We start from the raw sequence: 24,877 nt of genomic DNA on the forward strand, positions 1-24,877 counted from the left end.
TCTAAAGCCCTGGGATCTTCATGCCATCACCAAGCATGATGCCCTCCTCCCCATTCAGAAGCAATACACCCCCTTCTCCTTCAGAGGGACAACCCAGAGAGAAATGGGTGGTGGGGATGGAGGATGGGGAGGCCTGGAGAAGCATTGATGGGGCCAGGGTTCCTAGCAGGGTCCCATTTCAGGCATCTTCAGAAAGTGCAAGAGCGTGAGCCTCCTGGTCCCCCTCCAGTGCTTTCTTCCGGAGGATAGTGGACTCAGTGGACACCCGCATCCATGCCCCAAAGCTTTTTGGCTTCAGTCCAAGCAGCTGACAGGTTCATCCTTCTCCCTAGGGCCCCACAAACACCACTTCCGGCCCTCCTGCCTCTATCTGGGCTCTTCCTGCCTGGATCTCTATACCCACGCCTGCCCTTCCCTCTGCAGAGCTTTCTCCCTCCCTTCAGGAGCCTTATTTCGCTCTCTCAGTCTCCATATCTATTTCTTTCCCCCTTCTTCCCTCCTCCCCTGCTTTTCTCCTCCTTGCCATCCCTCCCGAGCCCCAGTATGGGTCTCCCCGCCTTCCCCTCTCTCAGGCTGCATCTCCCCCCTCCTTAGTGCTCACCCCTGCACCTCTTTCTTTGTATTCTTCTCACCCTCTCCCAGCCTCGCCAGCATCTCTCCTCCCCCGCCCGGCTTCGGCCTCCCCCTGCCTCCCCATCTTCAGCTCAGTCTCCTCCCCCTCGCTCCTCTTCCCTCCCCTCCGCCTCGCCCCACTCCCAGCCCGCATGCCAGGATTTCTCTCCTCCCTGGGGGTCTCAGTGCATCTCCTTCTCCTCTCTGCCTGCCTCCTCCCTCACCGAAGGGTTAGCGGACACCCATCCTTTTCTGCTTGGGGACCCCACCACCACCCGCATCACTGCCGCTGTCTCTTCTTCACCGTATCCTCCTCTACCCACCCTCTTCTCTCTTCTCTTCTCCCTGCCCCTTTAAATCTGCCTGGCCCAGCCTCCCCCGTGATGCTGGGATGGAGCAAACATTGATTTGTGCTGGGATGGAATCGGAATTTTGATTTATTTTTCCTCTCCCAACCATAAGAAGAAAAAAATAATAAAAACACCCCCTCTTGAGAGCCCCCTCCCCCTTTGCATCCAGCTCCCAGCTCTTCTTCCCTATCTCCATCCAAGGCAGATTTTTTCCCCTACACTATTCTCATCTTCCCCCACCCTTGCCACTACCTCGCCCCCCCACCCAGCCTGCTCCTCCAGCTGGGGAGAGAGGGGACTCTTCGGACTCCCCCACCTTTCCTCTCTGGGTTGGAGCAGTCTCTCCGGAAGGGGAGGGGGCTTGGCTTGTCCGGGCGAGGTGGGAGTGGAGGTATCCTGCCATGGATGCTGTGCCGGGGAGGCAGCCTGAGCCCCAGCCCACATGGTGAGTAGCCTGCCCCCTCCCTTCTGCCTGTCTGCCCGTCCCCACCCTGGCCTTTCCCCTGCAGAGCCTCCCCTGGGCCCCATCCCCCGAAAAACCCCCCGAAAAACCGTCTGCCTACCTTGGTCCGATCTCCCCGCTACATATTCTACCCCCCACCCCCATCCCTTTGCCAGAGACGCCGAAGAACCGGGGCAGAGGGGTCCTGACAGCAGCCAGGGAAACTGGTGCCCTACGATTCTGCCCAGCCCCCTCTCAGGACCCCCAAACTGCCATCCACACTCGACACTTCGGGGTTCTAGGTTGGAGAATTGGGACTCCCGCTTGGGGTTGGGGCCCCAAGTCCTGGGAGGGGCCCGCTCCACAAAGACAGAAATGGGGGAAGCCCCCATTCCCCCAAAGCTTGGGAGCTGCTGGAAGATGCTGCCGAAGGAGGGGGGTGGATTGGGGGGCGGCGCTGATGCCCCAGAGCCACCGGGCCAGGGAGCGGCGGGCAAAGAGGAGGGGCCTCTCTCGCCACTTGCCCCCCTCCCTCTTTCTCCGCAGCCACTCAGGATGAGGGTCCGGCCCTGCCTGCCCTCGCTGGGGCCCCCCCGCCCGGCCCCGGTCTAACTGCCCCCGCCCCGAGGCCTCGCCCGGCTCCAAGGCCCCCAGCCGGCTCTCCAGTCCCAGGATGCGCTGAGCCGCCGGGGGGCTGAGGCCGCCCCAACTACATGCATGTCCCCCGGGGGCAAGTTCGACTTTGACGACGGGGGCTGCTACGTGGGGGGCTGGGAGGCGGGGCGGGCACATGGCTACGGCGTGTGCACGGGCCCCGGCGCCCAGGGCGAGTACAGCGGCTGCTGGGCACACGGCTTCGAGTCACTGGGCGTCTTCACGGGGCCCGGCGGACACAGCTACCAGGGCCACTGGCAGCAGGGCAAGCGCGAAGGGCTGGGCGTGGAGCGCAAGAGCCGCTGGACGTACCGCGGCGAGTGGCTGGGCGGGCTGAAGGGGCGCAGCGGCGTGTGGGAAAGCGTGTCCGGCCTGCGCTACGCCGGGCTCTGGAAGGACGGTTTCCAGGACGGCTACGGCACCGAGACCTACTCCGACGGAGGTGCGGGGCCCGGCCCACCAGTGTCTGTCTGCTCGTCCGCGTGCGCCTTCCCCAGCCTTGCGCCTTCGCCCGCCATTTGCGCCCCTGCGCCCATCCTTCTTCACCCCCCCCCACCATTCCCCATCGATGTGACCCCCAGCCCCCAATTTCTGCTCTCTCCCACCATGATTATGCTTTCCTCAATTGTCTGTCTCCTGCTCGCTTCTCCCTCACCCCTTCCCTGTCTGCCTGTCCTCACACCTCCCTCTCTACCTGCCTGTCCCCAACACCTCTGCTCTCCGTCGGGTCGGCGTGCCCCTCAGAGTACTGTTTTCCTATCTAAACGCCCTGACCAGCCTGTCCTTCGCACGCCTGCCGGGCCCTCCCCGTTTCCCCTGTCTACCCGCACTGCCAAAATCCACGTAGGGCTCCTGCTACCTGCCCGTCTTCACTCTGCTCTCCCACACTTTCCGGCCCAGCCTGGCCTGTTCCCGGCTCCCAGTGCCCTTCCCCGACCTCCACACTAACTGCCTCCACCTCTCCCGCCTGACGCTTGGGCTTCCAGGGGCGCTTGGGACTTGGGGCGCAAGGAGCCCAGCGGCACGTCCTGACTCTTTCTCCCACCCCTCCGCCGCCCGCAGGCACCTACCAGGGCCAGTGGCAGGCCGGGAAGCGCCACGGCTACGGGGTACGCCAGAGTGTGCCCTACCATCAGGCTGCGCTGCTGCGCTCACCCCGCCGCACCTCCCTGGATTCCGGCCACAGCGACCCCCCGACGCCACCCCCGCCCCTGCCCTTGCCAGGCGACGAGGGAGGCAGCCCCGCCTCGGGCTCCCGGGGCGGCTTTGTGCTGGCCGGGCCCGGGGACGCCGACGGCGCGTCGTCCCGAAAGCGCACTCCGGCGGCCGGCGGATTCTTTCGCCGTTCGCTGCTGCTCAGCGGGCTCCGAGCGGGCGGACGTCGCAGCTCCCTGGGCAGCAAGCGAGGCTCCCTGCGCAGCGAGGTGAGCAGCGAGGTGGGCAGCACCGGACCGCCCGGCTCGGAGGCCAGCGGGCCCCCGGCCGCAGCGCCGCCCGCCCTCATCGAGGGCTCGGCCACAGAGGTGTACGCGGGCGAGTGGCGCGCAGATCGGCGCAGCGGCTTCGGCGTCAGCCAGCGCTCCAACGGGCTGCGCTACGAGGGCGAGTGGCTGGGCAACCGGCGGCACGGCTACGGGCGCACCACCCGCCCCGACGGCTCCCGCGAGGAGGGCAAGTACAAGCGCAACCGGCTGGTGCACGGCGGGCGCGTCCGCAGTCTCCTGCCTCTGGCCCTTCGGCGGGGCAAAGTTAAGGAGAAGGTGGACAGGGCTGTCGAGGGCGCCCGTCGAGCCGTGAGTGCTGCCCGTCAGCGCCAGGAGATCGCCGCTGCCAGGTGGGCGTCCAGTTCAGAGGCCAAAGCTGGGCTAAGAGGAGGGGGTGCGCTGGGGACCAGGAAGGCGGGTGTGCCTAAGGGAGGACCAAGGCCCAAGGCCTAGGGCCTGCTATTGCAAGCCTAAGGCCAGGCAGTTTTACCCCTGGGCATTCTTGGTGTTTATATCCGAGTCTACAGGTGGATGTGGGTGTAACTCTGGGTAGCTGGGTATTTGAGGGAAATGGTGTAAGACTGTAAATGTGTCTCGGTGTCTTTTCTGTGGAGATGCATGTCTATGGAATCCATTGTTGTGTGTGGGAGTAGCAAGGAAGCTGTTTTGTGCAGGCCCAGAAATCTCTTGGAACTCAAAACATGTCTCTAGTCTTCCTCCTCTTGCAGCTGATCCAGCCTCCAGGCCTCAGGCTGGGAGCATCAACCCTGGGTGGAATAGGGACTGTCCCTTCCTAACCACGTCCCAGCCTAACACCATTTCAGCCTTGGGCCTTTGGGAAGTCTAATTTATACAGCTGACCTATCCGCCTGAAAAGATAGTCTCTCCCAGTTTCGCCCCTTCTGCCTTCTTTTACCCAACTGATGGGAGGTTTGAGGGGAGGAGGCTTCCCTGTAAATGAAACGTTTCTGTAAATCAAATTACATTTCCTTGCATCAGGAACCTTGCTATCTAAAGCAGTGCTGTCTAACAGGAATATTATATAAGCCAAATAGGTGGTTTTAAATCTCCTAGTAACCACATTAAAAAACAAAAAGAAGCCAGACACTGTGGCACACACCTGTAGACCCTTGAGAGGTAAGGGGATCACTTGAGCCCATCAAGACCAGCCTGGGCAACATAGCAAGATCCTGTCTCTGAAAAACAAAAAACCAAACAAACAACAGAATAGAAAATTTAAAAAAGCAGGTGAGATGAATTTTAATAATATTTTTATTTAAACCAATATATCCAAATATTATCATTTCAACTGGTAACCAGTATAAAATTATTAAGATATTTTACAAATTCCTTTTGAACTAAGTCTTTGAAACCTGCAGCTCCCTGGGCAGCAAGCGAGGCTCCCTGCGCAGCGAGGTGAGCAGCAAGGTGGGCAGCACGGGACCGCCCCTTAAATTTTACACTTAAATCACATCATTTCCATTCAGACTAGACACGTTTCAAATGCTTAATAGCCACATATGGTTTGTAACTACTGAATTAAATAGCACAGATCTGAAAGAAGGCCAGGCACGGTGGCTCATGCCTGTAATCCCAGCACTTTGGGAGGCCGAGGTGGGTGGATCACCTGAGGTTAGGAGTTCGAGACCAGCCTGGCCAACATGGCGAAACCCTGTCTACTAAAAATACAAAAATTAGCTCGGTGTGGTGGCAGGTTCCTGTAATCCCAGCTACTCGGGAGGCTGAGGCAGGAGAATCACTTGAACCTGGGAGGCAGAGGTTGCAGTGAGCCGAGACCATGCCACTGCACTCTAGCCTGGGCGAGAAAAGTGAAAGCCAGTCTAAAAAAAAAAAAAATCTAAAAGAAGCCAAAAATCCACTTGTAATGAGATTCATAGACCCCTTATTTATACAACTCACATATTTGAATTTTTACATATTGAATTTTCTTTTAAAGGGGTGGAGGATTTCATTTAAATTTGAGACTTTTTGAGAGATCAGAGATCAGGATATGTCCAAATATGCTTAAATGAGTATGTATAATGGGTGACACAGTGAGAGAGTGTGTGTGTGTGTGTGTGTGTGTGTGTGTGTGTGTGTGTGTGTTAGAGAGAGAGAGAAAGAATATAAACATGCCAAATGCAGAGTAGACGTTTGAGTCAGAGAATGTGCATCTATAGATGTGTCTGGGAGTCTGGATGTTAGAGCCCAGGGACTTAAGCCAGGGAAGGGGGAAGGCAGAGCACCAGGGAACATTTTAGGCTAGATAGGGTGGAGACATGTGCAGGAAAAACTGATCTCAGTAACTAGAGGATCAGGCAGTGGGAGGAGGTTGGTTGGTCTCCCCAGCAACAGGCCTGGCAATCCCGACTGGCTGCCAGCTGCCATGGAAACAGCAGAGCCTCAGCAGCAGGTGCCTCTGCCAGGTAGCCTGAGCCTGGCCTGAGTCTGATGCCTGAGCACAGACTAAGTCTACTGTGTGGGACTTGATCATCCATACTCTTCATACACAAAAACAGGCCTCATCAGTGCACCAGTTTCAGGCCACCAAAATAACTCAATACAACCCAAGACCATGATCCTCACGCTCACGGCTCAACAGATGCCCTTGACAGCCCTGTCCACCTTCTCCTTGACTTTGCCCCACTGAAGGGCCAGAGGCAGGAGACTGCACATGTGCCCGCTGTGCACCCTGAGTCCAGCTCAGTTTCAGGACAGGGCTAGTTATATACAGTCTGAAAGTCCTAAGACAGAAGAGCCACGTTATCTGAGATCCCTCCAAACAGGCTCTAAAGATCTTTGACCCACCAGGTTTGAGGAGAAGGGGCTAATCACAGCTCCCAAAGAACATAAAGAAGAGGCTATGGACTAAGAATACGCACAGTAGATATCACCATCCTCTTCCCCACCCCCATACCAGACTGCCTTCCTAAGCCAGAGAGAACAGGCCTGTGACCAGAGGAAGTCATGGGGTGTGATCAATTCAAGCCCATAGCAAGCTCATCGGCCTGCCTTTTTCTCAGCTCTTTTGTGTCCCACCCTCAGAATTACAGAACTCATTTAAGGATGACAAGGCATCTATGATTAACAGCAGAGGGTGAAAGGGAAGAGAAAACTGAGGAAGCATCTGACATCAGAGGGAGAACTGAGAAGCAACAGTGGGGAAGGACTGATCAGACTCCCAGGCTGCCTGTACCTAAGGAGCAGGGAAGGTGGTAGGGGGTTGTGGAAGGGAGACTAAGGGTTTAGCCAGAAGTGTAGTTGCAATGGTGAGAAAGCATATTGCATATTAGTAGGGAGAGGGGATGGGATCATTACCGAAAGGGGAGACCCACTCTTATTCCAGTTCCAGAGCTCAGAAAAGCATGACGGGGGGCAGTGGGGTGGTAGCAGTGACAAGAGGAAGAACAATGTCATAACAGAAGAGGCCGAAGGAATGCAAGATAGGAAGTTCTCATGCCAGGAAATCTGCACGGGTAGAGGTAGGATTAATAGTAAGGAGAAGTGACAGTAGAAAGAGAAAGGGAGGCAGAGACTGTTAACATAAGGGAGACGGTGGCTCTGAACAAGGGGGCGGGGCAGGGGCGAAGCTGCTTGGAGGGGAGGATCGAGGTACAGGACCCTGTGCTGGACCCCACAGAGAGGCCTGTGACTCCAGGGGGGTGAGAGGAGTTAGTAACAACAGGAGGTGCTAACTGCAAAGAAGGTGGTAGTATAGCTCATAAGCACCAAGCAGGACTGCAGGGGATGTGCTAAAAGAGTGAGGTCTCGACTGTCACTGGGAAGGGGGCAGGATAGGAATGGAATTACACAGTTCCAGGAGGGCCTGGCCCTTGCAACTGGAAGAAGTGTTACTACAGGGCGTAGCAGTAGAAGGGTGTGAGAGGAGCAGGAGGGTGTGATGATGGCAAACACAGCCCAGGTCAGGGGGAGGAAACCAAACGGGAGCTGCCCTGGCCTGCCAGGAAGGGAAGCAGCTGGCAGAGTGTGGCGAAGGGTGAGAACTCCAGAGAGGAGGATGTGATGTAGAGGGGACAGGGGCTAGGGGGCTGGAGCATCTGAGCAGGGACTAATTTGAAGTGGGGGAAGTTCTGCTAAATCCCTGTCTCTGGACCCGACAGGGCAGCAGACGCCCTCCTAAAGGCAGTGGCAGCCAGCAGTGTCGCTGAGAAGGCCGTGGAGGCAGCTCGAATGGCCAAACTGATAGCCCAGGACCTGCAGCCCATGCTAGAGGCCCCAGGTGAGGCATGGACAGCTGGGGGGAGGGCAGTGAGGCCCCTAGGGAGCTAGAGAGGCTCAGGTGTGGGGAAACAGATGAGAAGCCCTGCAAGGGAAGTGGGGATGGGAAAAAACAAGGAATGAGGGTGCAAGGAACACAGGGTGGGGGCCAGACCTGGTAGTCTGGGGAGTGGGACTTGGGAATGTATGCAGTAGGATAATGGGGGGTTTGGGGTCTGGCGATGAGAGGCTATGAGCCTGGGAATTCCAAAGTCCTGGGAAGTGCCCAGTCAGGAATAAAGCTGCAGCCACTCCAGCCCAAGGCCAGTTAGGCCCCTCTGATTCTCAGCTATCCCTACCCAGGCCGCAGACCCAGGCAGGACTCAGAAGGTTCCGACACGGAGCCCCTGGATGAGGACAGCCCTGGGGTATATGAGAACGGACTGACCCCCTCAGAGGGATCCCCTGAACTGCCCAGCAGTCCTGCCTCCTCCCGCCAACCCTGGCGACCCCCTGCCTGCCGGAGCCCACTGCCTCCTGGAGGGGACCAGGGTCCCTTCTCCAGCCCCAAAGCTTGGCCTGAGGAGTGGGGGGGGGCAGGCGCACAGGCAGAGGAACTAGCTGGCTATGAGGCTGAGGATGAGGCTGGGATGCAAGGGCCAGGGCCCAGAGACGGTTCCCCACTCCTCGGAGGCTGCAGCGACAGTTCAGGAAGTCTTCGAGAGGAGGAGGGGGAGGATGAAGAGCCCCTGCCCCCGCTGAGGGCCCCAGCAGGCACGGAGCCTGAGCCCATCGCCATGCTGGTCCTGAGGGGCTCGTCCTCGAGGGGTCCTGATGCTGGGTGCCTGACAGAAGAGCTCGGGGAGCCCGCTGCAACCGAGAGGCCTGCCCAGCCGGTGAGATCCTCTGTCCCTGCTGTGTGCCCTCTTCTCCCAAAGCCTTGCCTCCCACCCTTTCCAGAACTGTCTGATCACCGGGGGGCTTTTTATCTCACTCGGCTTCCTCTGCCTGGCCAGTCTTGGACCACATCCCACCTCAAAAAAATAGAGGGCGTTCGAGCTGGAAGGAACCTTACACACCTGCAAGCCCAACTCCCTCATTTGACAGATGGGGGAACTGAGGCCCAAAGCACTTAAAGTAACTTGCCCAGGCCGGGCGCGGTGGCTCACGCCTGTAATCCCAGCACTTTGGGAGGCCGAAGTGGGCGGATCACGAGGTCAGGAGATCGAGACTATCCTGGCTAATACAGTGAAACCCCGTCTCTACTAAAAATACAAAAAAAAATTAGCCGGGCGTGGTGGCGGGCGCCTGTAGTCCCAGCTACTTGGGAGGCTGAGGCAGGAGAATGGCGTGAACCCGGGAGGCGGAGCTTGCAGTGAGCTGAGATCGCGCCACTGCACTCTAGCCTGGGTGACAGAGCGAGACTCTGTCTCAAAAAAAAAAAAAAAAGTAACTTGCCTAGGGTTATAAACTAATAATTAATGGGAGAGCCAGAACATTTTTCCCCCGTTCTCCTTCCATATCATTTCCAGCTCTCAGTTTCCTACTCCACCCCCACCCCCACCTCCGCACTTTCTCTCTTTGGTGCCCAGAAATAAAAAAGGAAAAGATTGTTCCCTCCCTACCCTGACTCTCCCTCCCTCTCCTGGGAAGAAGTTGAAATAGAGAAGAAGGCAGAAAACCGGGAGAGGCGGAGTTTGCCCGGAACCCTCTACTCTGATTGGGCTCTAGGCCTTCTGTTTCCTAGCAACCACATCCTCACCCCTTCATCCCTCTGCCTTACTGCAGTACTGGCTGCTGCTGCCAATGTCTGCTACTAAGGCCAGGCACCTCCTGCCTGGGACACATGATATGCTGATGGGAGGGGACTAGAGGGAGGAGGTGGAAGGGCTGTCCCTGCATTGAAGGTGTCAGAGGAAAGGTGGGGCCCTGCCTGGGAGAAGAGGGGGTTTTGCAATCCAAAACAAATGTTGGCGATCCCCCTGCTCCAGGCTGTGCGGGGAGGTGCCTGAGACCCTTCAGCTCTGCCACCTCAGTCAGGGCAGGAAGGTGGGCCCTGTCCTCGGGGACTGAGTCTGCTTCCCCCTCTGTCTCTCTAGGGAGCTGCCAACCCCCTGGTGGTGGGAGCCGTGGCCCTCCTGGACCTCAGCCTGGCATTCCTGTTCTCCCAGCTCCTCACCTGAGGCTACTTCCTGGCCTGGTTCTGGCTTTGGTTGCGTGCCTCTTCACCCCTTTGACCTGCCTTTTTTCTCTTCTCCTCTTCCTGGCTGTGTTTTCTCCTATCTTTCTTTCTCTTCTTCCTTTCTTTTCTGTGCTCCTTTTTTTCTCTCGCTTTTTCTTTCCCTGTCTTCTTTCAGATTATCTCATTTCTTCTGGATCTGTCTCTGTATTCCTCACTCCCTTCCCCATCCCAACCCCTTCTTTCTCTAGATTGTTTACATATGAAGGGCTTTTCTCTCTCAGAGTTGCTGTCTTCTCTGAGACACACAAATCTAAGTCAGACCATTGCTCCACGCCCTCCCACCTTTTCTTTAAACCTCAACTTCGCTGCGGGTGGGGGTTTGGTGTCCTAAGGAGACTCCTGGAAGCTGAATGGAGAGGAGGAAGAAAATGAAGAAGGAGTGATTGAATGTCGGGCAAGGCACTGGCTGAGCTGCTGTGGCTCCCTAGCCTAAGGGGCCTGCTGTCCCTCTGAGGCCTAGTGAAAAAGCTGCAGGAGGTGCATCCTCCACCTCTAATCTTGGAGGCTATTATCTTACCTCCAAGCACTGAGCTGGGTTACTGCCCAATTCCATCCTTCCCTGAAGGAGAGAAGGGAAGTGAAAAGTAGAGTAACTCCCTAGCATTTCCCTCTTTTTCTCCTCATCGGCCAGCCCCTCCTCCAGCCCCCTCTGGTGGCATGCCATGCCAAGAGCAACGTGTAAAGGAACAGAGAATATCCAATGCAGTCAAGTCCACCCTGCCCAGACTTTGCCACTGACTTCTCCCACCCTTCTGTCTCCCCCATAATAGTTTATTTGGTTGGTCTGGACTCACTTGTGGCCTTTGATTAAATTCCTAAGGGGCCTGAAGAAGACATTTCTACTGCAGAGGGTTAGAGGCACTTGAGCAAGGCCCCCACATCCCAACTCTGGGAGTTGTGGTGGGAGGAGGCACTTCTGGGGGATAGGACCAGACAAGATAACAGGAGCTCACATGGAAGCAGAAGCTGTGACAAGTTTAGTAGTCCCAAAATGGGTTATATTCCTTCCCCCTTTACATCAGAATCTTGTGAAATGGGAAAACAACAGAAGGAGGGGATCAAAGATAGCTGATCTCACATGCTTCCCAGGCAGGGCAGAGGTGGGAGTCAAACCCGGGTGACAGGTGGGTGGAGAGCCCTGTTTGAGGTTGTGGCTGATCCCTCTCTGGTATTAGCTTTTCCCCTGGGAGCAGGAAGCCCTAGGAAGAGGGGACTGTAGGGTCCCCAGGGGATCTTTCCTCCCTCCCCTGCATGAGGCAGAGGCAAGCTGCCTGCCAACCCCCTCCCTCAAGGAATGGCCTTGCCCAGGAATGCCCACCACACATACCCTCTTCTTTTTTTCTAGTCAAACTCTTGTTTATTCCTTGGCTTGCCTCCCTCCTTCCTCCCCTCTCAACCTTTACTTCTGATTTCTATTTCATGGAATTTGGGATTGAAGTTAAACTACAACAGTGCCGCCAACACCAAGTCTTGCAGGAAAAAAATACAAAGAAATTTAACAAAAAAAATATATTAATAAAAAAGTTCAAAAAAGGGGGGGGATTGTCATCTCCTTTGGGGTGCGATGGCTTCAAATCCAAACTGAGGCTCTCCGGGTGGTAAGGATGTGCGAGGAAGCCTCTTGAAGAACTCCAGGCCTATCATGCTGTCTCTCCGCTAAAGCCTGAGGCCCGAGGTCAGAGGATTCAGGAAGGCTCTGCAGTCGGCCCAGGAGGGCGGGGTCCCGTGGTGGAGGCGGGGAGAGGGAAGGACCGCACGGAGCACCAACCCCTGCTCGGCCCCGTACCAGGAAGCGCTGGGGGGCAGAGGAGCGGAGTTGAGGCAGAAGCCAGGTGAGGCTGGAGTCCTGGGGTAGGCAGGCTGTCGCTGCCGCTGCCGCTGCCGCTGCCTGAGATGGAAATCGGGGGAGGAAGCTCGCGGAAGAAACAGCGGAGGGTCGTGGAAAGAAAGCAATGGCTGAGCTAGGGATGGGGTACCAGGTAGGGGGAGGAAACGGTAGAGAGAAATAGGTGGGGCTCCCGCGCATGCTCAATAGGCAGGGGCGCCGGTGGGGTGCGGACGCATGCGTAGTGGGCTTCTCGGGCGGGGGGGTGGGCGCGGAATTTGGAGACCCACTTCGGGAAAGGTAAAATGCGGGCGCAATTTTAGTGTACCTGTGGGACCCGGGCTCTTAGGGTCTTGACACAGGACGGGCCTGGGCCGAAAGCCCAGGCACGCCCGACCAGAGAGTGTTTCTCCACTCCCGGACTCTGCCAGTCAGGATGGTGGTGCCTTCGCTGAAGCTTCAGGACCTCATCGAAGAGATTCGCGGGGCCAAGACTCAGGCCCAGGAGCGGGAGGTGATCCAAAAGGAGTGTGCCCACATCCGGGCCTCCTTCCGCGACGGGGACCCAGTGCACAGGCACCGGCAGCTGGCCAAACTGCTCTACGTCCACATGTTGGGCTACCCCGCCCACTTTGGACAGGTACTGGCCAGGAATACCTCCCTCCTGAGCTTGATGAAGGCTAGTGGGGCAGAGTCCCAGACTCTCTCACCTGTTTATGCCCTGGTTTTTTAAATTCTACAATTTCAGAGTCTTCACAGCCTGCACTGCAAACCTCTTTCCCCATTGCTACCCCTACTGGTCATCAGCTGGCCTGAACCCTTCATTCTCTGGCCAGCCTCCTTTAGGGCAGGCACCTCCTCCTCTCCGCTCCCATCCTCCTCAACTCCTAGTTCCTCCTACCCACTAACGCCTGAATTTCCTAACTTCTCCTCTTGTTGAAGGGAGAGTGATGAGATATGATGCCCCACAGGTTAATCTGGTTTTAAAGAGGAAGATGGAACAGGGATGTGAGTGTCTATGGTTTCACCCCTGCCTCTTCCTGGTCTGTCCCCTTCACTATAGATGGAGTGCCTGAAACTGATCGCCTCCTCCAGATTCACAGACAAGAGGGTGGGCTACCTGGGGGCCATGCTTCTATTGGATGAGAGGCACGATGCCCACCTGCTCATTACCAACAGCATCAAGAAGTGAGAGGGTTCTGGCAATCACTTGGAATCAGGGAGATGGGAGAGTAGGGACCTTGGAAATCCCAGGGGACTGCCTGTTGTGGGTACTGAAAAGGACTGATTTTCTCAGAGGTTTGACTGACCGTCCTCCCAAACCCTGCAGTGACCTGAGCCAGGGGATTCAGCCAGTACAAGGCCTGGCCTTGTGCACTTTGAGCACCATGGGCTCTGCTGAGATGTGCCGAGACCTGGCCCCAGAGGTGGAGAAACTGCTCCTGCAGCCCAGTCCCTACGTGCGCAAGAAGGTGAGATGGTGGGACTCCTGGCACGTGCTCCTGCACACTGCCTGCTGCGTGCTATATAGTCGTAGATGCAGGGGTCCATCCCCTCTGACCCCTGTCTGAGGCCCCTGACCTCTGCAGGCTATTCTGACTGCAGTGCACATGATCCGGAAGGTCCCTGAACTCTCCAGTGTTTTCCTCCCACCCTGTGCCCAACTGCTTCATGAGCGTCACCATGGTAAGGCTGTGGGGCCCCCCATCCTTTGCTTCAGGTCTATGGACAGAAGAATTGAAAATCGGATGGGAACCCCAGCTCATAGGAGAAGGGTAGTGCACACACACAGGCACACACGCAATAGACTCTCTTGCCCCTGGCCCCCACCATTCACTTCCCCGACCCTGACCCCAGGCATCCTGCTGGGCACCATCACGCTGATCACGGAGCTCTGCGAACGAAGCCCTGCAGCCCTCAGGCACTTCCGAAAGGTGGGCTGGTGAAGGGGCAGGCCCTGGGCCTGGAAGAGAGGGTCAGTGGGGAAGGAATGGGGCTTTAGCTGGAGAGGATTAGAACGAATGCCCAAAGTTGTGCCCTCCCTCCAGGTGGTACCCCAGCTGGTACAGATCCTCCGGACTCTGGTGACAATGGGATACTCCACAGAACACAGCATATCTGGAGTCAGCGACCCCTTCCTGCAGGTGGGGTGACCTTTCACTGCTGTATCCCTGGATCAGAGAGGGCATAGCAGTAAGACCATGACCAGTGGTTTCCTCCCAGAGAACACTGGTTCTCTCAGTGTCCTGGGCAGCAGAGTAGCAGGCACAGGATTGCTCGGGTCATCCCAGGACCTGTGAGGGGAGAGGGAATGCCTAAAAGTCAGGAAAATACAGTTTGGCAACAATTTTTTTTTAAGCCTGTCCTAAACTCCCCTGGCCTCACACACCTCTGTTCCCCTCCTGGGACCAAGGGACCTGTGGAGGTGAGGAGGTGGGGGAAGGCTCTAGGGAGCGAGCCAGACCCTCACATGTTCGAGTTTTCTCCTCAGCCCCATGACTCCTTATCCTATGAACCCCTCCAACTTTCCATTTTCAACCCAACCTCAGGTCCAGATACTTCGTCTGCTTCGGATCCTGGGCCGGAACCACGAGGAGAGCAGTGAGACCATGAATGACTTGCTGGCCCAGGTGGGGCCTGGGAGGGCACTAGTTAGCTGTGTTGCTTGGAGACCCCATCAGCCCTGGGTGCCCCTCACATGACTCGTCACTGTGCAGTGGCCGTGTAATTGCCTCTCCATCTCCTCTAGACAGTGAACTCCATGAAGCAGGGACACAGTCTGTCTTAGTGCTATTGCCCCAGTGCCCAGGCTGGCCCTGGCACATAGTAGAGGCTCAGGGAACTTTGTTGGATGGTTGAAGGATGGACAGATGACATGTTGGAGTCCTTCAAGAATCCTGAGGATTACCTGGGCTTGTTGGCATGTGCCCGTAGTCCCAGCCACTCAGGAGGCTGAGGCAGGAGGATCATCAGAGTCTGGGAGGTCAAGGCTGCAGTGAGCTGTGGGCGACAGAGTGAGACCCTGTATCAAAAAAAGGAGACCTGAGGAGGGCCTTGAGCAGATACATCTCCTCTCTCATCCACTCAGGTGGCCACTAACACGGACACCAGCCGAAATGCCGGAAATGCGGTCCTGTTTGAGACAGTACTCACCATCATGGATATCTGCTCTGCAGCTGGCCTACGGGTATCACCCCTTATGCCTCTCCCACTACGGCCCCGCCCACCACCTCACCCACACAGGTCCTGCTTGCTGGTTTCTCCCTCCTAGCCCCATCATCTTGCGCCAGTGTGTTCCCAGTCCTCAATGGCTGAGCAGGTTGCTCCTTTCCTGACTGACCCCAACTTCTGCCTCTCATAGGTTCTAGCTGTCAACATTCTTGGCCGCTTCCTACTCAACAGTGACAGGAACATTAGGTAATAGTCCCAACTGTCTACCTAGGCTGTGCCACTCATCCCCTGGCCCTCTGCCCTCCTTCCTCCAGAGCCTCCTGATCCATTTCTCTCTTATCTTATCCCTATACCCAGGACAGGACGGGGAGTGGGGGCTGATGGCCATGGTATGATAGAACCTCCCCCATCCTGACCAGGTATGTAGCCCTGACATCACTGCTTCGACTGGTGCAGTCTGATCACAGTGCTGTGCAGCGGCATCGGCCCACTGTGGTGGAATGTCTACGGGAAACTGATGCCTCCCTCAGCCGGTGAGCAGTGATAGAGGGGACAGGAGGGCAGGGCAGAGGTTCCCAGTGCCCTGTGGCCAAGACTTGAGCCAGCTTAGAGCAGCTGGAGTAAGGGGACTAAGGGGGACAGGTCCCTGGGGAAGCAGAGGGCCTGAGGCATGGACCAGGATGACCTGGGCTACCTGCATGGAAACCTCTTTCTCCTGCCAGGAGAGCCCTGGAACTAAGCCTGGCTCTGGTAAATAGCTCCAATGTGCGAGCCATGATGCAAGAGCTGCAGGCCTTTCTGGAGTCCTGCCCTCCTGACCTACGGGCTGACTGTGCCTCAGGCATCCTGCTGGCTGCAGAGAGGTGAGGTGCCCAGGAGTCGAAGAGGGTAGAATCTGGGGAGCGTCAGTACCAGGACTGATGAGCCATATATCCCCTAGGTTTGCTCCAACCAAACGCTGGCACATAGACACCATCCTGCATGTGCTGACAACGGTGAGGCAGGGGCCAGTCAGAGAGCTGGGCAGAAGTGGTCAAGATTCACCACACTGATTTGGCCATGCCCACACCTTCCAGGCGGGCACCCATGTGCGGGATGATGCAGTGGCCAACCTGACCCAGCTGATTGGGGGGGCCCAGGAGCTACATGCCTACTCTGTGCGCCGCCTCTACAATGCCCTGGCAGAAGACATTTCCCAGGTACCATTCCCACCTACCTAGGCCCAGGGCTGCCCAACCACTCCCTTGCCCATCCTGGGCCACCTCCTCCCTACTAGATTCCAATTTTTCTCTCAAGGTCACAGCTGCTTACATAGTGCAGAAGACATCCGAGCACAGAGCCCTGTTTTTAAGAACATCTGGGCTTTTGTCCTGACTCTGGTACCTCCTGGTTATGTAACTACAGATGACTAACTTCCCTTATGTTCCATGTACCCTGACTGCCTCTTAGAGCTGCCTTGAGATTAAAGCTCTTGTGTTTATGAGGTTTTATTATTACCTTGAATGCTGAATGAATTAACAGATGCCAGCCAGTATCTATAGCCCCCTTTTCCATCTTAATTAAATAGGGTGGGCAGAAAGCATCCACCCCTTCCACAAGGGAGGGACCCTCTCACATTTCCATCCTGTTTGGTTAGGCCATGTAGTTCTGATGCTTGGCCACCAGAGGGCAGTGGGAGCCAGGTAACAAACTTCCCTTTCCCCACCCCTCCAACCCCCCACCATCTCTGCACTGCCTAAAGGGATATTGCCAGGTCTGGAAGTGAGGAGGGAACCTCAGACACTGGCCCAGCAGTGTTTCTTTCTTTTTCTCTCTCTTTTTTTTTTTTAAATAGAGATGGGGGGGGTCTCGCTCTGTTGCCCAGGCTGGTCTTGAACTCCTGGTCTCAAGCGATCCTCCCGCCTCAGCCTCCCAATGCGCTGGGATTACAGGCGTGAGCCACCATGCCTGGCCAGCCCAGCAGTTTCTTATCCCATGTAGCAACCACTGGTGCAGGTGGCAGCCTGGTGCATTGGGGAGTATGGGGACCTCCTGCTGGCGGGGAACTGCGAGGAGATTGAGCCCCTTCAGGTGAGACCTCATTGGGGGTACACTGAGGAGGGACTCGTCAGGGGCACAGGACTTGCACCAGGGCCACTAACTGTATCCATGTCTGAAGGTGGATGAAGAGGAAGTGCTGGCATTGCTGGAAAAGGTGCTGCAGTCCCATATGTCCCTGCCAGCCACTCGAGGATATGCCCTCACAGCCCTCATGAAGCTCAGCACTCGCCTCTGTGGGGACAACAAGTAAGAAGGGGTCCCAGCCCCTTGAGAGATGGCCTGTCACTGGGTGCACCCATTTTTGAGTTTCTTTCCAGGCATACATGCCCAGCCCTCCCTACCCCCCAGCCCTTAGGTTCTTGTTTTTGAGCCAAATCTGGGTATTTCCCTGCTCCGTGGGCCTTTCCTTCTTGCCACATCCTGCAGTGGCACACTGCCATTGCCACTTACATACTACACTGGCCCAGCCGCATCCGCCAGGTGGTGTCCATCTACGGGAGCTGCTTGGACGTGGAGCTGCAGCAGCGGGCTGTGGAGTATGACACACTCTTCCGGAAATACGACCACATGAGGTGTGTCCAGCACTGTGCTGCAGCATGGGACCCAAACCCCTGCCCTCTCCCAAATGCCCTTTTCTAGGTACAAGGGCCTCATCCTCACCTGTGTTCTTCCATATCCACGGTGAGAGCTTCCCACCCACTGTTAATTGAAGCTAAGCTGGCTTCCAACCCTCCTTGTTCATCTGAAAATCAGCAACAACATGTCATTTTAGGAAATCAGAAGGGTACTTCTGAGCCACCATGTGCCCAGGGCTCCATACTCCTAGTCCTCATCCTAGATGCCTCTTGTGAAAGGCCCAGAGACCACACAGAGGCACACTTGCATTCCATCCTCTCAGGGCTGCCATCCTGGAAAAAATGCCTCTTGCGGAGCAAGATGGCCCTCAGGCTGATGAGGAAGCAAAGGAAAGCAAAGAAGCAGCCCAGCTTTCAGAAGCAGCCCCAGTGCCCACAGAGCCCCAGGTGAGAAGGCTAGAAACTCTGGGGTAGGAAGACGGGCTGAGCTTCATACCCAGCCCTGCCCCTTCTGTCCCTTCTGCCAGGCCTCACAGCTCCTGGATCTGCTAGATCTCCTGGATGGGGCTTCTGGGGATGTCCAGCATCCTCCCCCTCTGGACCCCTCCCCAGGAGGTGCCCTGGTACACCTGCTTGACCTTCCCTGTGCACCTCCACCCCCAGGTAAGCCTAAGCAAAGGGGAGATGTCTTAGAGAAGGTAGGTGGAAATGTACTGCTTCTCCTCCTAAGCCAAGGGCTGAGGCTCATGGACCCTGCTTCTTCCTGTGTGTCCCCCATCCCATCGCCATCTCAGGAGGTAAAAGAATGAAGTCAATCATGGTCATCTGTCTTCCCTTTGTTCCAGACTTCTTTCCCTGGCCTACAGGGCCCTGCTTCCTCCCCAACCCTTCTTATACCACTTTCCCACTACCCACTCACTGCCCCCTTCTCAGCTCCTCACACCCTCCCACCCTTGGCATTTCATGTTCTTTTTTACATGGAATGTTCTTTCCCCAGCACATCAAATGACCAGCTCATTCTCACTCTTCAGGCTTCAGCTAAAATGTCAGATGCCTTCCCCTACCACTCCTATTTAAGTCAGTTCTCCCCAGTTATTCTGGCATGACTTACTTCCTTCATAGCATCTATTATGGTCTGTAATTATCTATCTTGCCTTTTTTTTTTTTTTTTTTTTTTTGAGACAGCATCTTGCTCTGTCACCCAGGCTGGAGTGCAGTGGCGTGATCTCGGCTCACTGCAACCTCTGCCTCCCGGGTTCAAGCTGTTCTTGTGTCTCAGCCTCCCAAGCAGCTGGAACTACAGGCACGAGCCACCACACCCGGCTAATTTTTTGTATTTTTAGTAGAGACAGGGTTTCACCATGTTGGCCAGGCTGGTCTCGAACTCCGGGCCTCAGGTGATCCACCCGCCTCAGCCTCCCAAAGTGCTGGGATTACAGGCATGAGCCACCATGCCCGGCCTTTTTTTATTGTTTCTCTCCCCCATTAGACAGTAAGCTCCATCCTCATCTACATGTCTACTTTGTTACTAGCCTTTCGAGTAGTGCAGGGCCAGTAGGTGTTTACTCAATTTTTGTTGAATGAATGAACAAACATGTTGTCTCAAACCTGCACACTGAGCTGCCTCTGTCTCCCTACTCCAGCTCCCATCCCAGATCTCAAAGTGTTTGAGCGTGAGGGAGTACAGCTGAATCTGTCTTTCATTCGACCCCCTGAAAACCCTGCTTTGCTGTTAATCACCGTCACTGCCACCAACTTCTCAGAGGGTGATGTCACCCATTTCATCTGCCAGGCTGCTGTGCCCAAGGTTTGTAAAGATCAGAGTTCAGAGGTGGCCTGGGGACTCCAGGAGAAAAGGCCACTAAGTGGAGGAGGTGGGTGGGAGACAGTGTGAGATGGGATTGAGTCATCTGGAGATCAGCACTTGGGGAGTTACAGGAAAAGGGTGTGGAGCCACTGAGTATAGAGGGGCTGCCTGAGCCCTACCTACTGCCATACTGTGCTGTTAAACTTCTGTGTTCAGAGTCTCCAGCTGCAGCTGCAGGCCCCCAGTGGGAACACAGTGCCAGCTCGGGGTGGCCTTCCTATCACCCAGCTCTTCAGAATCCTCAATCCTAACAAGGTGAGCTTCAGGAGTTCCCCCAAGACAAGACCCAGGGATAGAAGAAGCCGTGGGTGCTAACCCTGGTCCCCGCTCTCCTATTCCTAGGCCCCTCTGCGGCTAAAGCTGCGCCTCACCTACGACCACTTTCACCAGTCGGTGCAGGAGATCTTTGAGGTGAACAACTTGCCTGTGGAATCGTGGCAGTAACTGTCTCCACTCACAGCCTGAAATTCTCCTGTGTCCCAAACCCCAGGGGGCCCCAGCAGCTTCGAACCTACACCTGAGGGCTACCAGCAGGTGGCGCTCTGGCTTTGCACTGCAAAAACTGGGGACCAGCCCCCTTCTCCCACAAATAAAGCCCAATAAAGCCTGAGAAGTGAGGAAAGCCATATTTGGGTATATTTGAAGTGGAAAGTGTGTATGAATAACAGCAAGGGAAAAGCATTCTTACATAGGAGGTATGCATCTTCCCCTGAGCCTTGAGAACGGGGGCGGGGAGGGGGCAGCTGTTGGTTCTTTCTAACCCTCTCCAGGTCAGGGAACAAATTTGCCCCTAAACTTCCACAGGAGGCACTCTACCCTCTGGGCCAGAGCTGGGCACAGTGGCAAAGTCAGATTAGAATTTCTAGAGTTCTAACAGCGATTCCCAACCATTTCCTCAACTTGCTTCTGTTTCCCACACCCCAAGGCAGGGAAATCCCTGCTGCCTCTCCTCATCTTCTAACTCAGCTGTAAGGCGGTTTAGGAGCCGCTGGCAGAATCAATGGCATCGACCAAGGGAGGGGGGGTGGCAAGGGATTTTCCTGTGCTTAACTACTGATCACGGCTAAGTGGAAATCCTATAAACACGAGCGGAAATCAATGGAGGCTGCTTAGCGGCCAGGGGAGAGGGGCGGCCCACAGATTGCATCTGACGGATGAGCAAGAGGAAGCAGCCAGGGAGGGCTCAAGGAAGAGTAGCTTAGAGGAGGGGGAAGAAACAGGCAGCGCTGGAGAGAGAGGAGTGACTGTCAGAAGGGACACTGAGGGGAGAGGCACAGTGGGCCCAGGAGTGGACTCCGTTAGACCCAGAGTTCCCTTCCCCTTCTAGGAAGTGACACCCCTAGCCCAGGCAGTGGTCAGGATCTTCAGTCTCCTGTGGCCTCTCTCTGGAGCTGTTCACTTCTAGCAGGCGCTGATAGTCTTGAGGCCGGAAACGCTGTAGATACACGATCAGCTTGGCTGGTGCTGTCTCCTGTGCAGGCACACCTACAGGTAAAAGGACAATGAGGAGAGAAATGGACAGAGCCACAAGCACTTGGACTCTGCTCCCTGCCCACCTAGCCAGGACTCCATGGATGTTTCCAAAGCCACACTGGGGTTCTGAATGTCACCCACCCAGCTTCTGTAACACACTAGTCCACTCCCTGCCTGCCTGTGGAAGTGGACCTAAAAGAGCAACTTCAGGCAAGAGTGGGACTAGAAGCCACACCTGAGCCTCTCTCCTCCAGCAAGGAGAAATGGCGAAGAGGCACCCAGGCACCAAGAAAACGAAGGATGCCTCAGCGTCAGCTCATTTCAGTTATTACCCTGTTCCGCAATCAAGATTAAAGCCCTAGACCAGGCCAAAGCTCATTAGCTTAGTAATGAAGCACATGCAGAGATGTACACATAGAAACCAAGAGCTATAGAAAGAAGAGGAGGGAAGCTATAGCCATGGGGTGGGATTCACATAGAATTCTCGCCTCTACGTGGTGAGGTGAGAATGGAACTGCCTGTTGCCAGTGTCTGTTGTTAGTGCCTGGCATCATGCTGGGCACATAGCAAGGAACTCAGTGTATGTTTGCTGAGAGGGCTCAAACAGCACTGCAGGGCTGTAAGGCCCCATGGGATGCACAATTCCTAGTGTGGATGAACTGTCTACAAGGGAATTATGCTTAGGAACAAATCTGCCAAATCATGCCCCACTGTCTCACACAACTATAATGTTATTGTCCTTTACAAAAAGCCAAAAGGACAAATTAAAAGGATCTAGGTAATTGTAAAACAAAAGGACAAGGCTGGTTGGACTCTCAGTGTAGTGGGCAGTGCATCAGTCTCATGATCTGAAGATCCTGGGTCTGAGCCTCCCAGAGGGCAGCTTTTGTAAAAAGGCTTACTTTTTACTCCTTGTGGAGGAGTGGTGACTGAAGAAGAAGAAAAAAAAGAGACTGGGGGAAGGAAGAGTCAAAGCAGGGAGCTGAGAAATGAAACTGAAGGAGATCTGGCTATAGGTATGAGAACTAAATGAGGCAGGTTGGCTGGAATTAGACACGTGGAAGGACTAGATCCAAATTAGCTACTGTTAAAGAGAAAACGAGATTTCACAGAACTGTAAGAAAACTTAGAAAACTGCTAAAACCATTCCCATTACAAAAATAATCCAGGCCAGGCACAGAGGCTCACACCTGTAATCCCAGCACTTTGGAAGGCTGAAGCAGGCAAATTGCTTGAGTCCAGGAGTTCCAGACCAGCCTGGGCAACACGGCAAAACCTCGTCTCTATTAAAAAAAATTTTTTTAATCCGGAGGCCCTCCCCCACTACATGGTCCAGCGGGTGCCTCCAAAAGATAAAAGTGGGGAGCAGGAAAAGCACAAAAGGGCCTGTCTCCCTCACCAAGCATGCTGCTGAGCCTGTGGATCTTCTCTAGGGCAGTTGGTACTTCAGCCTCCTCATGCACCAGGGCCTCTACCTCACCCACAGCGTAGCCAAAGTCGGCTGTATCCAAGTCCACCCTGAGCTGTGGCTCCTCTTCATCAGCTCCCAAGAGCACCAGCTTCCAGGCACTCCGCTTAGTCACAAAACTAGCTACTTCCTGCAGCCCCAGTGGGCCCAGCACAGCAGCCACATCTCCAGCCCCCAGGCCGTCAGCCCCCAGCACCTTACAGAGTTGGGCCACAATTGTAGGTTCCGCTGTGAGTTCCTTATACTCCGTGTGGGGTCCTAAGACACCTGCTGCTCCAGGACATTTGAGCTCCCATCCACTATCCTCTCGTCGTCGCAGCCAGTGGTCAGCCTGCATGAGGCTCAGCTCAGGGGTGTCATAGTAGGTGTCTCGGAAGGTGACCCGGTACTCCAGGGTGCCCCCCAACTCCTGCAGCCGCTCCTCTGTGCCAGGCCCTGGAAGGAACTTTCGCTCCACCTCAATCAAGCCCTGGGCCATGCTACCTGCAATTGGCTGAACAAACGTTTGCTGAGTTCTCAAGGATGCAAAGCCTTGGCGTCAACTCAGTACAGACCCCCTCCCTGGAAGAACTTATGAGGGGCACACTGTGTCGCAATAGTCTCTAGGGCTACTGCCCTTTTCTCTCTACCTCGGTGACAAGGCCCCGTCGGTGATAAGGCCCCGTCGGTGATATTTTAAGGCTCTGACAGTGACAGGTCTCCAGTAAAATCCCTTCCACTGCTGCTGATGTCCTCAATCCAAAGAGACCCCTAGAAAGCAGGCAGGGTAGCGGGTGTCCTTTCAACGCCCCCCTCTCTACACCTTGCCACCCCAGGAGGCTAGTGGCTCACGACCCGGGAGGACCTGCCCTTTCCTGCTACACTACCGGCCAGCGGAACCTCAGGTCTCACCTCAAAGCCCGAGAGTCTCCTCGCGGGACCCACAGAGGGGGAAGGGAGCCCACGCCATACACTCGCGAGGAATGCCGGGAGCAGTTCCGGATCCCGGACCTCGGCCCGACCCTCCGCGCGCCCGGCAGGTCCCGGCACCAGCGGCCATATTACGCCCGTTGTGGCGGTGCCGAGAGCAGGCCGGGGATCGAGACACGCGCTATGTAATGGGAGGCCGCGACCCCCGCGGTGGCCAGGAGAGCGAGGCCGCCCCTTGCACTCTGCTCCTCATTGTCGGCCCCGCACGGCTCCCGGGGGCTGGTACAGGTTTCATGCCTGAGGCTGAGCCAGGCACCCCGAGGCGCGGATGCATGATGGGAGATGTAGTTCCAAAGGGAGACTTTGCCCTCTCGCCCCGCCCGTCGCTATGGTGACAGGAAAGCTGCACTTGGTGCCTGCGGTACTCTACCTAAAGCTGTACTGGGGCTACAAGGCGGCGAGGAGAGTCGGGTGCAAGGAGCTCAAGCCCCAGTCCCGTCTCCAACACCCCCCGCCGCACCCCCAACGCAGGCAGATGGGCCTGGAATACAAGCCATTCACACCGTCCAACAGATATCTGCTATAGCAGCCAGCTAAGCGCAGGCCAGTGGCAATGGTGGCGAGGGGGGTTGCGGTGGGGGGAGGGAAGGGGGCGGGGGCAGCGCGTAATAAAGTCCAGTTTAGCTACTCTGGAGTTTTAGAGGGGATCTAATACCTCCTGGCATGAACGTTGAGGGTAAGAGTGGGTGAGAAACTTTCTGTCAGAGAATAAAGTGGTATTTTGGCCAGGAACTAAAGATATGATGGTATTTCAACAGTTGGAGACCTAGATGGAGACAGGAATAGCCTAAGCAAAGGCCCAGAAACTGGAGAGCACCTGGGTGGTACGTAAGGAGAAGACGAGGCTAGAAATGCAGTTGAGGGAAAAGCCTTGAGTGCTAGACTGAGGAGTTTGTCAGAGTTTCCAGCGGTCCCTAAGCAGTTTTTGTCAGGTGTAGAACTACTTATGTTCATTTAGAACACAGAAAGGCCGGTGCGGTTGCTCACACCTGCAATCCCAGCACTTTGGGAAGCCGAGGCAGGTGAATCACCTGAGGTCAGGAGTTCGAGACCAGCCTGGCCAACATGGAGAAACCCCCCCCCCCCCCCGTCTCTACTAAAAATGCAAAAATGAGCTGGGCATGGTGGCGCGTGCTTGTGTTCCCAGCTACTCCAGAGGCTGAGGCATGAGAATTGCTTGAACCTGGGAGGCAGAGGTTGCAGTGAGTTGAGATGGCGCCACTGCACTCCAGCCTGGGCGACAGAACGAGACTCCATCTGTCCCCAAAAAAATAAAATTCAGGAAAACATGGGGGTTGGCCCTTTGAATGCTTTGGGAGACAAAATATTAATAGAGACGATTCCTTCTTACTCCCTCTGAGGACTATGGTTATCTGGAGACTCTAACTATATGTCTGACCTTCCATGTGAGGAAGCTCCCTGAGGAACTGTGGCTCTTAACTCCTGGACTCCTTCCTATGATGGGTGAGAAGTGCCATGTTCTCAAC

At 55.7% G+C, this 24,877-nt stretch overlaps 3 protein-coding genes across 26 annotated transcripts; 2 read left to right on the forward strand and 1 right to left on the reverse strand.

Moving 5' to 3' along the window:
* The first annotated feature begins 420 nt into the window (after positions 1-420).
* JPH4 (junctophilin 4) lies at positions 421-9,996 on the forward strand. Its single transcript, XM_031001890.3, has 6 exons — positions 421-1,407; positions 1,951-2,500; positions 3,121-3,892; positions 7,664-7,782; positions 8,124-8,656; positions 9,860-9,996. The coding sequence occupies exons 2-6, from the start codon at positions 2,122-2,124 to the stop codon at positions 9,941-9,943; spliced, it is 1,887 nt and encodes a 628-aa protein (XP_030857750.1). The 5' UTR covers positions 421-1,407; positions 1,951-2,121; the 3' UTR covers positions 9,944-9,996.
* Positions 9,997-11,751: 1,755 nt separating this feature from the next.
* AP1G2 (adaptor related protein complex 1 subunit gamma 2) lies at positions 11,752-20,106 on the forward strand. 10 transcript variants are annotated; one of them, XM_063697768.1, is made up of 22 exons: positions 11,752-11,834; positions 12,259-12,467; positions 12,891-13,015; positions 13,158-13,299; positions 13,417-13,513; positions 13,685-13,761; positions 13,876-13,971; positions 14,377-14,457; positions 14,916-15,014; positions 15,189-15,244; positions 15,418-15,531; positions 15,721-15,861; positions 15,939-15,993; positions 16,075-16,197; positions 16,979-17,068; positions 17,157-17,284; positions 17,506-17,610; positions 17,937-18,060; positions 18,141-18,276; positions 19,257-19,420; positions 19,637-19,735; positions 19,823-20,106. In XM_063697768.1, exons 2-22 carry the CDS (start codon positions 12,264-12,266, stop codon positions 19,922-19,924), a joined length of 2,358 nt encoding a protein of 785 aa, XP_063553838.1. In that variant the 5' UTR covers positions 11,752-11,834; positions 12,259-12,263; the 3' UTR covers positions 19,925-20,106. The 10 variants fall into 10 exon arrangements, with proteins under 10 accessions (XP_063553838.1, XP_055218325.2, XP_063553836.1 ...); XM_055362350.2 differs by having other exon boundaries at positions 12,263-12,467; XM_063697770.1 differs by having other exon boundaries at positions 11,764-11,981; positions 12,263-12,467.
* THTPA (thiamine triphosphatase) lies at positions 20,095-23,917 on the reverse strand. 15 transcript variants are annotated; one of them, XM_063697773.1, is made up of 5 exons: positions 23,313-23,917; positions 23,051-23,171; positions 22,353-22,914; positions 22,144-22,236; positions 20,095-20,965 (listed from the first exon to the last, which is right to left on the reverse strand). In XM_063697773.1, the coding sequence occupies exons 3-5, from the start codon at positions 22,897-22,899 to the stop codon at positions 20,820-20,822; spliced, it is 786 nt and encodes a 261-aa protein (XP_063553843.1). In that variant the 5' UTR covers positions 22,900-22,914; positions 23,051-23,171; positions 23,313-23,917; the 3' UTR covers positions 20,095-20,819. The 15 variants fall into 15 exon arrangements, with proteins under 15 accessions (XP_063553843.1, XP_055218327.1, XP_063553842.1 ...); XM_055362352.2 differs by lacking the exon at positions 23,051-23,171 and having other exon boundaries at positions 23,313-23,916; XM_063697772.1 differs by having other exon boundaries at positions 22,353-23,171; positions 23,313-23,916.
* Between the last annotated feature and the right edge of the window lie 960 nt (positions 23,918-24,877).

Source organism: Gorilla gorilla, chromosome 15, assembly GCF_029281585.2.
Source record: "Gorilla gorilla gorilla isolate KB3781 chromosome 15, NHGRI_mGorGor1-v2.1_pri, whole genome shotgun sequence".
NCBI classification, from domain to species: Eukaryota; Metazoa; Chordata; class Mammalia; order Primates; family Hominidae; genus Gorilla; species Gorilla gorilla.